The 16,075-nt window shown below is 44.0% G+C and overlaps 1 protein-coding gene across 1 annotated transcript; it reads left to right on the forward strand.

Annotated features, from left to right (window-relative positions):
- The first annotated feature begins 2,963 nt into the window (after nt 1-2,963).
- On the forward strand, nt 2,964-4,317 carry LOC145862675 (uncharacterized). Its single transcript, XM_082967801.1, has 2 exons — nt 2,964-3,170; nt 3,380-4,317. The coding sequence occupies exon 2, from the start codon at nt 3,425-3,427 to the stop codon at nt 4,172-4,174; it is 750 nt and encodes a 249-aa protein (XP_082823927.1). The 5' UTR covers nt 2,964-3,170; nt 3,380-3,424; the 3' UTR covers nt 4,175-4,317.
- Nucleotides 4,318-16,075: the final 11,758 nt, after the last annotated feature.

Raw genomic sequence — 16,075 nt, forward strand, 5'->3', positions numbered from 1 at the left:
AGTGAGAAAAGGAGGGAGGGTTGAGACTGAGAGAAAGGAGGCGACACGCTTTCATATGAAATGCAATTAAAACACAGTGGACTCATTTCAGGGGAACCGTCTTCTCTTTCTCTCCCTCTCAGGTTTCATGAAACATTTTAGAATATGGTTCAGTGTCATTATCCTCTCAAGGGGAGGATGCCCAAGTATTGAAAACAGGAGTGCCAATCATTTTGACACCTATCTTTTGTAGATATTTTGTATTCCTCGTTAACAATAGAAACGGCCAGACAGTCATTTTTACGACATACGGACTTAGTCTTTCACCAAATAGAGCTATCTTCTGTATACCACCCCTACCTCCTGTCTCAGCCTCCTGTATCTGTGCTGCAATCGTTTGTGTCGAGGGGCTAGGGTCAGTTTGTTATATCTGGTGTAATTCTCCTGTCTTATCCGGTGTCCTGTTTGAATTTAAGTATGCTCTATCTAATTCTCTCTCTCTCCCTCTCCCTCCCCTCCCGGAGGACCTGTTAGATGACTTGCTAGATATTACTGCACTGTCGGAACTAGAAGCACAAGCATTTCGCTACACTCGCATTAACATCTGCTAACCATGTGTATGTGACCAATATAATTCGATTTGATTTGATTTGACCTGAGCCCTGGGACCATACCTCAGGTCTACATGACCTGATGACTCCTTGCTGTCCCCAGTCCACCTGGTCTTGCTGCTGCTCCAGTTTCAACTGTTCTGCCTGCGGCTATGGAATCCTGACCTGTTCACCGGACGTGCTACCTTGTCCTGGACCTGCTGTTTTCGACTCTCTCTCTCTACCGCACCTGCTGTCTCGAACTCTGAATGCTCGGCTATGAAAGCCAACTGACATTTACTCCTGAGGTGCTGCCCTGTTGCACCCTCACAACCACTGTGATTATTATTATTTGACCCTGCTGGTCATCTATGAACGTTTGAACATCTTGGCCATGTACTGTTATAATCTCCACCCGGCACAACCAGAAGAGGACTGGCCACCCCTCAGAGCCTGGTTCCTCTCTAGGTTTCTTCCTAGGTTTCTGCCTTTCTAGGGAGTTTCTCCTAGCCTCCGTGCTTCTACATCTGCATTGCTTGCTGTTTGGGATTTTAGGCTGGGTTTCCATATAGCACTTTGTGTAAAAAGGGCTTTATAAATACATTTGATTGATTGATTGATTGATTGATTACCTTATTACAACACAACTGATTGTCTCAAATGCGTTAAGAAGAAAATAAATTCCACAAATTAACATTTAACGAGGGACACATGTTAATTGAAATGCATTCCAGGTGACTATCTCACAAAGCTGATTGAGAGAATGCCAAGAGTGTGCAAAGCTGTGGGTTGTAGTGGTCGATGTAGTTGTGACAATGTCCCAATCCCCAGCAATAGTGTCATGAAATAGAGGTGAAGGAGTACATAGCCTACAGAGGCAAAGTGAAAGTAAATATACAAATTAGCGGATAAGTCATACAACTGCAAATTCTGTGTCACCGACCTCTCCTCAGTTCCTGAGAGTGAACAGCAGAACACCTGTGGAACTACACATACCGAAACCCTGCTCAGGCTCAGATTTAGCTGCTGCTTATCCTTCAAGTAAACAGGCTACAATTGATGTTGCATTACTGACATGAGTTACCTCTAGCAACAATTCTCACATTGACAACTGCTTATTGTAAAGAATGAGAAAGGAACTGCTTCTTGTCAAGAATGACAATAACTAACATTCTAAACTACTTCCACAGAATTGTGTGCATCACTTCTCTTTTTCCACATCTTCCACCAGTGTCAGCAAGATAACCTGCATTTTCCCAATGAATGATATACAGTCGCACGCAGATTATGAAACTAGGCTCCTATTGCATGTGCTACTTGTCAACTCTCCCCCAAAAGTTATTCCTGATAAGCATTGCTTTGGCATGTGTGAGTGTGTTTGTGGAGCAGGCACGTGTTTGAATTATAAAATACCAAGGGGAAGTGGGTGAGGCAGAGCAGTATGTCTCCTTTTCATTAGTGGGCTTATTCGAAGGTCTCATATGCCCTTGTTTGAAACAAGTCCAGTCTCGCTGACTCTAAATAGCTGATGCATTATTCAACAATCCTCTGGTCTTCTAAATCAAAGAGTTCTCTAAAATATTACACTTTGAATATAGATTTACCTATCAAAACTTGGCCAAATAACGCAACCCATTTCTCAGCACAGACACTTGATTATACAAACATATCAACAATACAGAGAGGGTATTTAACAGGGCTCCGGGCAGCCGAGCGGAAATGGAGGAAAACTCGCCTCCCTGCGGACCTGGCATCCTTTCACTCCCTCCTCTCTACATTTTCCTCTTCTGTCTCTGCTGCTAAAGCCACTTTCTACCACTCTAAACTCCAAGCATCTGCCTCTAACCCTAGGAAGCTCTTTGCTACCTTCTCCTCCCTCCTTAATCCTCCTCCCCCTCCCCCCCCCCCCCTCCTCCCTCTCTGCGGATGACTTCGTCAACCATTTTGAAAAGAAGGTTGACGACATCCGATCCTCGTTTGCTAAGTCAAACGACACTGCTGGTCCTGCTCACACTGCCCTACCCTGTGCTTTGACCTCTTTCTCCCCTCTCTCTCCAGATGAACTCTCGCGTCTTGTGACGGCCGGCCGCCCAACAACCTGCCCACTTGACCCTATCCCCTCCTCTCTTCTCCAGACCATTTCCGGAGACCTTCTCCCCTACCTCACCTCGCTCATCAACGCATCCTTGACCGCTGGCTACGTCCCTTCCGTCTTCAAGAGAGCGAGAGTTGCACCCCTTCTGAAAAAACCTACACTCGATCCCTCCGATGTCAACAACTACAGGCCAGTATCCCTTCTTTCCTTTCTCTCCAAAACTCTTGAACGCGCCGTGCTTGGCCAGCTCTCTTGCTATCTCTCTCAGAATGACCTTCTTGATCCTAATCAGTCAGGTTTCAAGACTGGGCATTCAACTGAGACTGCTCTTCTCTGTGTCACGGAGGCTCTCCGCACTGCTAAAGCTAACTCTCTCTCCTCTGCTCTCATCCTTCTAGACCTATCTGCTGCCTTTGATACCGTGAACCATCAGATCCTCCTCTCCACCCTCTCCGAGCTGGGCATCTCCGGCACCGCGCACGCTTGGATTGCGTCCTACCTGACAGGTCGCTCCTACCAGGTGGCGTGGCGAGAATCTGTCTCCGCACCACGTGCTCTCACCACTGGTGTCCCCCAGGGCTCTGTTCTTGGCCCACTCCTATTCTCGCTATACACCAAGTCACTTGGCTCTGTCATATCCTCACATGGTCTCTCATATCATTGCTATGCAGACGACACACAATTAATCTTCTCCTTTCCCCCTTCTGACAACCAGGTGGCGAATCGCATCTCTGCATGTCTGGCAGACATATCAGTGTGGATGACGGATCACCACCTCAAGCTGAACCTCGGCAAGACGGAGCTGCTCTTCCTCCCGGGGAAGGACTGCCCGTTCCATGATCTCGCCATCACGGTTGACAACTCCCTTGTGTCCTCCTCCCAGAGTGCTAAGAGCCTTGGCGTGACCCTGGACAACACCCTGTCGTTCTCCACCAACATCAAGGCGGTGACCCGATCCTGTAGGTTCATGCTCTACAACATTCGCAGAGTACGACCCTGCCTCACACAGGAAGCGGCGCAGGTCCTAATCCAGGCACTTGTCATCTCCCGTCTGGATTACTGCAACTCGCTGTTGGCTGGGCTCCCTGCCTGTGCCATTAAACCCCTACAACTCATCCAGAACGCCGCAGCCCGTCTGGTGTTCAACCTTCCCAAGTTCTCTCACGTCACCCCGCTCCTCCGCTCTCTCCACTGGCTTCCAGTCGAAGCTCGCATCCGCTACAAGACCATGGTGCTTGCCTACGGAGCTGTGAGGGGAACGGCACCTCCGTACCTTCAGGCTCTGATCAGGCCCTACACCCAAACAAGGGCACTCCGTTCATCCACCTCTGCCCTGCTCGCCTCCCTACCCTTGAGGAAGCACAGTTCCCGCTCAGCCCAGTCAAAACTGTTCGCTGCTCTGGCACCCCAATGGTGGAACAAGCTCCCTCACGACGCCAGGACAGCGGAGTCAATCACCACCTTCCGGAGACACCTGAAACCCCACCTCTTCAAGGAATACCTGGGATAGGATAAAGTAATCCTTCTAACCCCCCCCTTAAAAGATTTAGATGCACTATTGTAAAGTGGTTGTTCCACTGGATATTATAGGTGAATGCACCAATTTGTAAGTCGCTCTGGATAAGAGCGTCTGCTAAATGACTAAAATGTAAATGTAATGTTAACCATGTAGGACACAGAAACGGAGGAGAAAGTAACCTTTTACTGCAGTGGGCTAAATCAGGGTGCTTCTTGGTAGTCTTAAAAAAAATCTACTTTGAAACAAACATATACACCTCACACACATGGTTATGGGTTTAAAAAAAGAAGACACCTGTACCATGTTTGATATAGAGTTTAAATGTAATCAATTTTAAGTTTGCATCTCAATATTACACTTTATATGCATCACAGAAGACTGAAACACAACAAAACTGTTTAACATAGAAACACCGGCTTTTAGGCTTAAAAAAAAAGTTTATTCATTATGAAATGTAGGAAAATATTGATAACATTCCATCCATGAGGCCACTAGAGGGAGATTTTGTCATTTGATTGCAGAAAAGGACTACGAGTATGTCTCAGCCAAAGATAATTTAACAAACATCCCATCCCACTACATTAGGATTATATTCATTCTGGAACTTCAAACAAGCTAGCCTGTTAATAACATTGTGTGTAGGTAACACTCCACAGCGCTAACAGGTATTTGTGAATCAGACCTCAGGATAAGACCCAGATGTAGACAGTTCAAAGTAATAAAATTGTATTACAAAAACAGGGGTCAGGCAAACGACAGGTCAAGGGCAGGCAGAGGTCAGTAATCCAGAGCAGAGTCCGAAAGGTACAGAACGGCAGCCAGGCTTAGGGTCAGGGCAGACAGACGTCATTAATTCAGGGCAGTGTCACAAGATACAGAACGGCAGGCAGGCTCAGGGTCAGGGCAGGCAGAATAGTCAAAACCAGGAAAACAACTAGAAAACGGGGACTAGAGAGAAAAACAGGAATACGGGAAAAACGCTGGTAGGCTTGACGAAACAAGACGAACTGGCAACAGACAAACAGAAAACACAGGTATAAATGCACAGGGGAAAATGAGTGACACCTGGAGGGGGATGAAGACAAGCACAAGACAAGTGAAACAGATTAGGGTGTGACAAATACATATGAATTTGTCTCTAAGAGGGTTTATTCAGACTTCTCTCAAAGCTATGCTAAACTTACTTTAAACTCAAAGTAATCCCTTTGGTATATGCCTTGGAATGAAACTGAGCAAAAATCATACTGTTATAAAGGTTTTGAACGTACAGCATCCATTTTAGGACAGTCAAACATCCATGGAAGTTGTGTCTGTCATAATATGGACACCGTACATACTATATCTCTTGACAAATAATTAAAACGGTGATTGGATGGACTTTAGGGAACACATAGAAAGTGGACAATGTCACAAATCCTTCCTAAGAGTAAGAATAGGTTTTCCACCCACTAAAGAGAAAGATGTTTCCCCCAATATATCAAATGTCTTTTAGCATTATATGTGAAACTGTATCATATGTGAAAAACTAAAGACAATCATTTGTGAACATCCATGAAACTTGTTGTTAGTTCTTACACAGAGGTAAATTAACAATACCACTGAAAATATCAAAAAAGAAGGTCAAAGCGTCTTCGACAAAGGGGATCAAAATGATTCTAAACCATTTTACAGAGCCCAGTTCATGAAGGAAGGCTTGCTCATTAAAGTTTTTTAGCAAGCGTCGATGACAAATCAGGACAGGTCATTTCACTGAGCAGCCATTACGAACACAGGCTGTAAAACAGTGATCACTAAGGTCATTACAGAAAACACCAGACTGATACCTATCAGGATTATTTGTGAGGATAACATTGAGGAGAGTAGCCTTTTCTGGGTGTTTGGTGTCATACCTTGTGGGATTGGTAATAATCTGAGAAAGATTTAGGGAGTCCCATTGCTTTAGGACTTGGTCAGGTGGTTTAAGAATGTCCCAGTTTAGGTCACCAAGCAGGACAAATTTAGAGTTAGTGTAAGGGGCCAGGAGAGAGCTTAGGGCAGTTAGGGTACAAGCCAGTGCTGATGGAGGATGATAGCACCCAGCAATAGTCAACAAAGAGCTATTTGAAAGTTTAATGCTTAAATCCAGAAAATCTAATCGTTTGGGGGACAGACTTGGTGGAGACAACCGAGCACTGAAGGTGAACCTTGGTAAAGATTGCCACTCCCCCACCTTTGGAAGATCTCTCTTGCCGAAAAAGATTATAACCAGAAAGGTTAACATCAGTATTCAAAACTCTCTTCCTTAACCACAGCTCAGTAATGACCAACACATCTGGATTGGAGCTGTGAACCCACACTTTCAATTGATCCATTTTAGGTAATAAGCTTCTAGTGTTAACGTGCAGAAAACCCAGGCTTTTACGAGAGCAGAAATCAGAAGAGGAGATTTTTATTTATTTATTTCACCTTTATTTAACCAGATAGGCCAGCTGAAAACAAGTTCTCATTTACAACTGTGACCTGGCCAAGATAAAGCAAAGCAGTGCGACACAAACAACAGAGTTACACATGGGATAAACAAACGTACAGTCAAAACACAATAGAAAAATCTATATACAGTGTGTGCAAATGTAGTAAGATTAGGGAGGTAAGGCAATAAATAGTCCATAGTGGCAAAATAATTACAATTTAGCAATTAAACACTGGAGTGATAGATGTGCTGAAGATGAATGTGCAAGTAGAGATACTGGGGTGCAAAGGAGCAAAACATTTTTTTTTTTTATATGGGGATGAGTTAGTTGGGTGGGCTATTTACAGATGGGCTGTGTACAGGTGCAATGATCGGTAAGCTGCTCTGACAGCTGATGCTTAAAGTTAGTGAGGGAGATATAAGTCTCCAGCTTCAGTGATTTTTGCAATTCGTGAGGCAAGGTACGGTATCTGATGGACCTTCCTAGTGGGACATTATCAACAATGGGCTAATAATAATTGATCAACATTAATATGCATATATGTTTTTATCTAAATGCTGTCTCTGTGTTGACTGTAAAGCATGCCAGCTGTTCACATGGTTCAGCAGACAGTGTGGTCTTTGTATTGATGGAGAGAACTATTGATGCCTCAAAAGGATACCACTTCAAAGGCTTTTTTCAGGATTCTGCATTTTATGGAATTAAAAATACATATAAAAAATAAGTAAATAAGTAAAGTAAGCTTTAGGCAATATCTTTTTGAGTGTGGACCCATCACAAATTTGCATGGTCTTTGATTGTCACAGCAATTTAATTCAGTAAAGTGGGCCTGAATGAAGATTCAGATAGCTTTAACTTCTCCATTGTTAATTCTCTGGTCAAACTCAGCCCCAATTAGCCAGTTAGCACTTTTAGCTATTTTCACACATACTACTCTCTAAAAACAACCAAACTTGAGTTATTTCACTAACCAAATGACGGGTCATTATAGAACAACAACAACATCAATGAAATGCAGTACAACAACAACAAAATGAAATGCAGTACAACAACAACAAAATGAATGCAGTACAACAACAACAAAAGCAGTACAACAACAACAACAATAAAAAGCAGTACATCAACAACAAAATGCAGTACATCAACAACAAAAGCAGTACAACAACAACAACAATAAAATGCAGTACATCAACAACAAAATGCAGTACAGTAACAACAACAACTAAATGCAGTACAACAACAAACAAAAAAATACAGCACAACAACAACAAAATGCAGTACATCATTCAAGTGTTAATCAGTATCAATCAGTTTGAGTTTAGGCAAACAAATGTGTTTTAGAGGATGGTTACCAAACATTGGATTGGGAAAATGACATTACCATCCACAGCAGTCAGGGAGGTATTACAGAAATCAATCCTAAATTCCCCCAACCAATCTAGCAAGGTTCTCTTGCCTGATTTGGTGTCACCTAAATCCCATATTGTATATCAACAGCCAACATATTCCACAACTGCCACTTTTGAGATACTGTATAGGCTACATCAGTTTATCAACATGAATCCAATATTGTGTCTGCTGACTAGGCTATGTCTTATTCCAAGGACAAGCATAAAGTGTAATGCTAGTTGCAGCTCTGACAGCAGTATCTATCAAACTAGATATTCTGCTCACATTTTGCCCCTTGTTTCAATATGTGATCATTACTTTTACTTTTGTACAAGCTTGCCAATATTGTGATAATCCGACCTTGTACCATCCGCTATTGCAGTGTTTTGGAGAAAAACTTTCTGCATTGGGAAAAAAACAACAAAGAAATTTGAAACAGAACTTATCCCTCCAGACTCAGGTAGAATCACTATTGGGTGACATGTTGTTGACGTAGCTCAACTGTCAGATGTCTAATTTATGAAAAAGAGACAAAGCCTGTACAGGGGCTTCCAGTTATGTGTACTAATCAAAGGATTTGAAGAGGAGGCACTTGATGTTTTGTCAGATTGAGTGGCGCTCAAAGAGATGGGAAGACGCTGTACTATTTATCACAAATGTTTTATCAAAAACACACACAGGTACTCCAGTGAAGGGTAGGTAGGTGTGTGTGTGTGTGTGTGTGTGTGTGTGTGTGTGTGTGTGTGTGTGTGTCTCTCTCTCTCTCTCTCTCTCTCTCTCTCTCTCTCTCTTCTGGTGTAGAAGCCCAGACGTGGAGGGGGGAATTTGAGTTTTGTTTGAGTGAAAGATATAGGTTAAGTAAGAAAAAAGTAATTTGTGCGATTCCAACTTTGTTTCTAGACCATTTCTATAGTTAATCCATGTGAATAAACTATTATGGCTTCTCATGTATAAGTATAAGCATGGGGATAGTCAGCTGCAGTTTATACAGAGACATAAGACTGATTCAATGACTTTACTTTGACCTTTTCCTTTTCCCATTCAGGAAGCTGAGCTCAAGTAGCGCTAGTGTGTGCTTCTGCACAACATAACCAGACAGAACATGTTCTATCTTCAGGTGACAAACAGAGCAACTTCATCAGTCTGTGTAGTGTGTACTCCTTTCTCTACCCCCAAACTTGAAGTCTCCGACTTAACATCCATTCCCCTGAAACTGCCTCAAAGTCTTCCTAATCCTCGAACTGCCAAATGTTTTAATGATGATACCTATTAAAGACATATCTGGAGGATATTATTGCCTGCTACATGAGAGAAGCTGTGCTATTTACCTTCCCTCCAGTCGCAAACAAATGATCTCCGCTTAGACTCTTAATCAGGAAGTGTGGATTTCAGTTTTCCCAAAATTCTAAAGCTAGCTTTATGGAGTAATTTTAGAGCCAAAAGAAATTGAATCACTATTGAGTCAACTTAATAAATAGCTGCTTACAGCTCCTGACACCAAGGCTGTCACTGATGAAAACAACTCTCACCCAGCTATCATGTGTGTGAATAACACAGATTCATACAAAGAGAGACTGATGTGGACATGCCAGAGTGAACGTGGCTAATAGAACATATTTTCATGCTCAGTCATGTCGAATCTAATATGTTACACGACCAATGGTTTGGAGGCAAGATAACGAAATCACCATATCCTTGGCAGTATTGTAATGCGTGCGTACTGGCGGCAGAGAAGTCAGGCACAGGAGAGCAAAGACTGTGTTACAACGGTGCAGTTTAATAATAAAAATCACAGTGAACAAAAACAATAAATAAATACAATGTAACGAAACCCTTCGCTCGCCAGACATAACGTGCACAACTCTTACAATCAACAATTCCGGACAAGGACATGGGGGGAACAGAGGGTTAAATACACAACATGTAATTGATGGAATTGAAACCAGGTGTGAGGGAAGACAAGACAAAACCAATGGAAAATGAAAGGTGGATCGGCAATGGCTAGAAGGCCGGTGACGTCGACCGCCGAACGCCGCCCGAACTAGGAGAGGGACCGACTTCGGCGGAAGTCGTGACAAGTATCTTCAAAATGACATTTATGAAGTTTGTCAGTAACCAAACTAATTAAGCCATTACTGATGAAAGTGAACTATAAGGTTTTCACTGTCCAAGTCCTCGAACACTCTAGCTGAGGATGGCATGTTGAATGGTGCGTTTACTCTGTACTATGTTGGACCTCCATTGAAACACCACTGGTGATGCAGCATGATCTATTTGAGTGTCGATCTATACATTTATTTTTTATTTAACTAGGCAAGTCAGTTAACCTGTTGGGTCTAGGGGGCAGCATTTGCACGTCTGGATAAAAAAAATGTACCCGATTTAATCTGGTTACTAATCCTACCCAGTAACTAGAATATGCATATACTTATTATATATGGATAGAAAACACTCTAAAGTTTCCAAAACTGTTTGAATGGTGTCTGTGAGTATAACAGAACTCATTTGGCAGGCAAAACCCTGAGACATTTTCTGACAGGAAGTGGATACCTGATGTGTTGTATTGACTTTAAACCTATCCCATTGAAAAACACAGGGGTTTAGGAATATTTTGGCACTTCCTATTGCTTCCACTAGATGTCACCAGCCTTTACAAAGTGTTTTGAGTCTTCTGGAGGGAGATCTGACCGAACAAGAGCCATGGAACGATGATGTCCCATTAGACACCTGGCGCGCGAGTTCATGTTGGGTACCCTCGTTCCAATACGTTATAAAAGAGTATGCATTCGTCCACCTTGAATATTATTCATGTTCTGGTTAAAAAAGGCCCTAATGATTTATGCTATACAACGTTTGACATGTTTGAACGAACGGAAATATATTTTTTCCCCTCGTTCATGACGAGAAGTCCGGCTGGCTTACATCATGTGCTAACGAGACGGAGATTTTTGGACATAAATGATGAGCTTTTTTGAACAAAACTACATTCGTTATGGACCTGTGATACCTGGAAGTGACATCTGATGAAGAGAATCAAAGGTAATGGATTATTTACATAGTATTTTCGATTTTAGATCTCCCCAACATGACGTCTAGTCTGTATCGCAACGCGTATTTTTCTGGGCGCAGTGCTCAGATTATTGCAAAGTGTGATTTCCCAGTAAGGTTATTTTTAAATCTGGCAAGTTGATTGCGTTCAAGAGATGTAAATCTATAATTCTTTAAATGACAATATAATATTTTACCAATGTTTTCTAATTTTAATTATTTAATTTGTTACGCTGACTTGACTGCCGGTTATTGGAGGGAAACGATTTCCTCAACATCAATGCCATAGTAAAACGCTGTTTTTGGATATAAATATGAACTTGATAGAACTAAAAATGCATGCATTGTCTAACATAATGTCCTAGGAGTGTCATCTGATGGAGATTGTAAAAGGTTAGTGCATCATTTTAGCTGGTTTTATGGTTTTGGTGACCCTGTCTTTGACTTGACAAAACATTACACACAACTCTTGTAAATGTACTGTCCTAACATACTCTAAATTTATGCTTTCGCCGTAAAACCTTTTTGAAATCGTAAAACGTGGTTAGATTAAGGAGATGTTTATCTTTCAAATGGTGTAAAATAGTTGTATTTTTGAAAAAATTGAATTTTGACATTTATTTGGATTCAAATTTGCCGCTCTTGAAATGCACCTGCTGTTGATGGAGTGCACCACGGGTGGCACGCTAGCGTCCCACCTAGCCCCAAGAGGTTAACCTGTTAGGGCTAGGGGGCAGTATTTGCACGGCTGGATAAAAAAAATGTACCCGATTTAATCTGGTTACTAATCCTACCCAGTAACTAGAATATGCATATACTTATTATATATGGATAGAAAACACTCTAAAGTTTCTAAAACTGTTTGAATGGTGTCTGTGAGTATAACAGAACTCATTTGGCAGGCAAAACCCTGAGACATTTTCTGACAGGAAGTGGATACCTGATGTGTTGTATTACCTTTAAACCTATGCCATTGAAAAACACAGGGGCTGAGGAATATTTTGGCACTTCCTATTGCTTCCACTAGATGTCACCAGCCTTTACAAAGTGTTTTGAGTCTTCTGGAGGGAGATCTGACCGAACAAGAGCCATGGAACGATGATGGCCCATTAGACACCTGGCGCGCGAGTTCATGTTGGGTACCCTCGTTCCAATACGTTATAAAAGAGTATGCATTCGTCCACCTTGAATATTATTCATGTTCTGGTTAAAAAAGGCCCTAATGATTTATGCTATACAACGTTTGACATGTTTGAACGAACGTAAACATATTTTTTCCCCTCGTTCATGAAGTGAAGTCCGGCGGGCTTAGATCATGTGCTAACAAGACGGAGATTTTTGGACATAAATGATGAGCTTTTTTGAACAAAACTACATTCGTTATGGACCTGTAATACCTGGAAGTGACATCTGATGAAGAGAATCAAAGGTAATGGATTATTTACATAGTATTTTCGATTTTAGATCTCCCCAACATGACGACTAGTCTGTATCGCAACGCGTATTTTTCTGGGCGCAGTGCTCAGATTATTGCAAAGTGTGATTTCCCAGTAAGGTTATTTTTAAATCTGGCAAGTTGATTACGTTCAAGAGATGTAAATCTATAATTCTTTAAATGACAATATAATATTTTACCAATGTTTTCTAATTTTAATTATTTAATTTGTGATGCTGACTTGACTGCCGGTTATTGGAGGGAAACGATTTCCTCAACATCAATGCCATAGTAAAACGCTGTTTTTGGATATAAATATGAACTTGATAGAACTAAAAATGCATGCATTGTCTAACATAATGTCCTAGGAGTGTCATCTGATGGAGATTGTAAAAGGTTAGTGCATCATTTTAGCTGGTTTTATGGTTTTGGTGACCCTGTCTTTGAATTGACAAAACATTACACACAACTCTTGTAAATGTACTGTCCTAACATACTCTAAATTTATGCTTTCGCCGTAAAACCTTTTTGAAATCGTAAAACGTGGTTAGATTAAGGAGATGTTTATCTTTCAAAGGGTGTAAAATAGTTGTATGTTTGAAAAATTTGAATTTTGACATTTATTTGGATTCAAATTTGCCGCTCTTGAAATGCACCTGCTGTTGATGGAGTGCACCACCCATAGAGGTTAACAAACACGCTGTCACGTTCCTCGTATTCTCCCTCATCGGAAGATATGTCGAAATCACTCGATGACCAATACGCAGCAGGTTGACTGTTCCACATCATATTTATTTTAGATGGAAACGACAAAACAAAATAAACACGCAAAGGAGAAAGGTGACAGTTTCACAGGTGAAACGAAACACAGTGCAAAATACAATTACCCACAAAAATCAAACACAAACACACCCCACTATATGGGACTCTCAATCAAAGGAAGATAGACAACACCTGCCTTCAACTGAGAGTCCCAACCCCAATTAACCAAACAGACATACACTCACTAAACTCCACATAGAAATACCTAACCTAGAACCTACCCCAACACTCACAACCCCACTATACCATAACCAAACATAACTGCCACGTCCTGACCAAATATAATACAAAAATACCTAAGTATATGGTCAGGACGTGACATTACCCCCCCTAAAGGTGCATACACCGAATGCACAAAACCAACAGAAAAAAAAAAAAAAAAAAAAACAACAACACACAATTAACCTCCTAACTAAAGGGAGGGAAGGGAGGGTGGCTGCCGTCAACGACGGCACAGTGCTACACCCCCCCTCCCCAACCCACCTATATTGGAGGTGGCTCCGGTTCTGGCCTACTGTCCAACAGACCGTAGACAGACCTGTTGGGCTTAGGACAGTAGGCAGACTTCTTTGGTTCTGGTTCGTGGGCCGACTCCGTCGGTCCCAGGCTGTAAGCAGACTCCTTCGGTTCTGGGTTGTAGGCAGAATCATCACAGTCATAGTTAATCAACTTTATTTTAGAATTGTGACCAGACTCACCCGGTTCTGGGTCACAGGCAGCTCCCCTCAGTCCCGGGTCGCAAGATGTTGTCGGATACTCTGGTTCGCACCCCGGTGTCGGATCCTCTGGGCCGCACCCCGGTGTCGGATCCTCTGGGCCGCACCCCGGTGTCGGATCCTCCGACGGCCCTGACCCAGGATTCACCAGGCTGGGGAGACATGATGGATGCCTGGCCCTGGGCACAGGCACAGGACTCACCAGGCTGGGGAGACATGACAGAGGCCTGGCCCTAGGCGTAGGCACAGGACTCACCGGGCTGGCGGGCGTCCCTGGCCACTCTGGCAGTTCAGGGCAGTCTGGCCACTCCGGCAGTTCAGCGCAGTCTGGCCACTCCGGCAGTTCAGCGCAGTCTGGCCACTCCGGCAGTTCAGCGCAGTCTGGCCACTCCGGCAGTTCAGCGCAGTCTGGCCACTCCGGCAGTTCAGCGCAGTCTGGCCACTCCGGCAGTTCAGCACTGGCGGGCAGCTCTGGCGACTGTTGACTGGCGGGCAGCTCTGACGACTGTTGACTGGCGGGCAGCTCTGACGACTGTTGACTGGCGGGCAGCTCTGACGACTGTTGACAGGCGGGCAGCTCTGACGACTGTTGACAGGCGGGCAGCTCTGACGACTGTTGACTGGCGGGCAGCTCTGACGACTGTTGACTGGCGGGCAGCTCTGACGACTGTTGACTGGCGGGCAGCTCTGACGACTGTTGACTGGCGAGACCCACTGGAGGCCTAGTCCTGGGAGGTGGCACAGGACGGACCAGGATGGGGAGACCCACTGGAGGCCTGGTCCTGGGAGGTGGCACAGGATGAACCAGGATGGGGAGACCCACTGAAGGCCTGGTCCTGGGAGGTGGCACAGGATAAACCGGGCTGTGGGGGAGCACTGGAGTTCTGGTACGGACACTCTTTACCCACACTCCAGGCTGAATGCCCACTTTGGCCCGGCACGGGCGGAGAGCAGGCATTGGGCGAACTGGACCCTCCCAGCGCTCTGGAGACACAGTGCGCAACGCCGGCGCAGGATAACCTGGACCGAGGAGGCGCACTGGAGACCAGACGTGCTGAGCTGGCACCATCCGCCCTGGCTCGATGCCTGCACTCGCATAGCACTTGCGGCGGGCTGGTATGTAGCGCACCGGGCTTTGAACGCGCACTGGGGACACCGTGCGCTCCACAGCATAACACGGTGTCTTACCAGTACCACGCTGCTTCCGGTAAGCACGGGGAGTTGGCTTAGGTCTACCACCTGACTCCGCCAATCTCCCCGTGTGCCCCCCCCAAAAAAAATTGTGGGGCTGCCTCCCGTGTCCGTTGCGCTCCCTCTCCTCATACCAGCGCCTCTCAGCTGTCGCCGCCTCGATCTCCCACTGCGGGCGGCGATAATCCCCAGCTTGAGCCCATGGACCTTTCCCATCCAGGATTTCCTCCCAAGTCCATGACTCCAGAATGCTTTTCTCCTGGTGCCTCTCCTTGTGCTGCTCCTTCCTCTGCTGCTTGGTCCGTTGTTGGTGGGTAATTCTGTCACGTTCCTCGTATTCTCCCTCATCGGAAGATATGTCGAAATCACTCGATGACCAATACGCAGCAGGTTGACTGTTCCACATCATATTTATTTTAGATGGAAACGACAAAACAAAATAAACACGCAAAGGAGAAAGGTGACAGTTTCACAGGTGAAACGAAACACAGTGCAAAATACAATTACCCACAAAAATCAAACACAAACACACCCCACTATATGGGACTCTCAATTAAAGGCAGATAGACAACACCTGCCTTCAACTGAGAGTCCCAACCCCAATTAACCAAACAGACATACACTCACTAAACTCCACATAGAAATACCTAACCTAGAACCTACCCCAACACTCACAACCCCACTATACCATAACCAAACATAACTGCCACGTCCTGACCAAATATAATACAAAAATACCTAAGTATATGGTCAGGACGTGACACACGCCCCCATAAAGAAAATGAGAATTAAAAACAGGTTCAGCCCCTGGTTCGACCGTGATCTTGCAGAGTTACTCCAT

This window comes from Salmo salar, chromosome 22 (genome assembly GCF_965601325.2).
Source record: "Salmo salar chromosome 22, fSalSal1, whole genome shotgun sequence".
NCBI classification, from domain to species: Eukaryota; Metazoa; Chordata; class Actinopteri; order Salmoniformes; family Salmonidae; genus Salmo; species Salmo salar.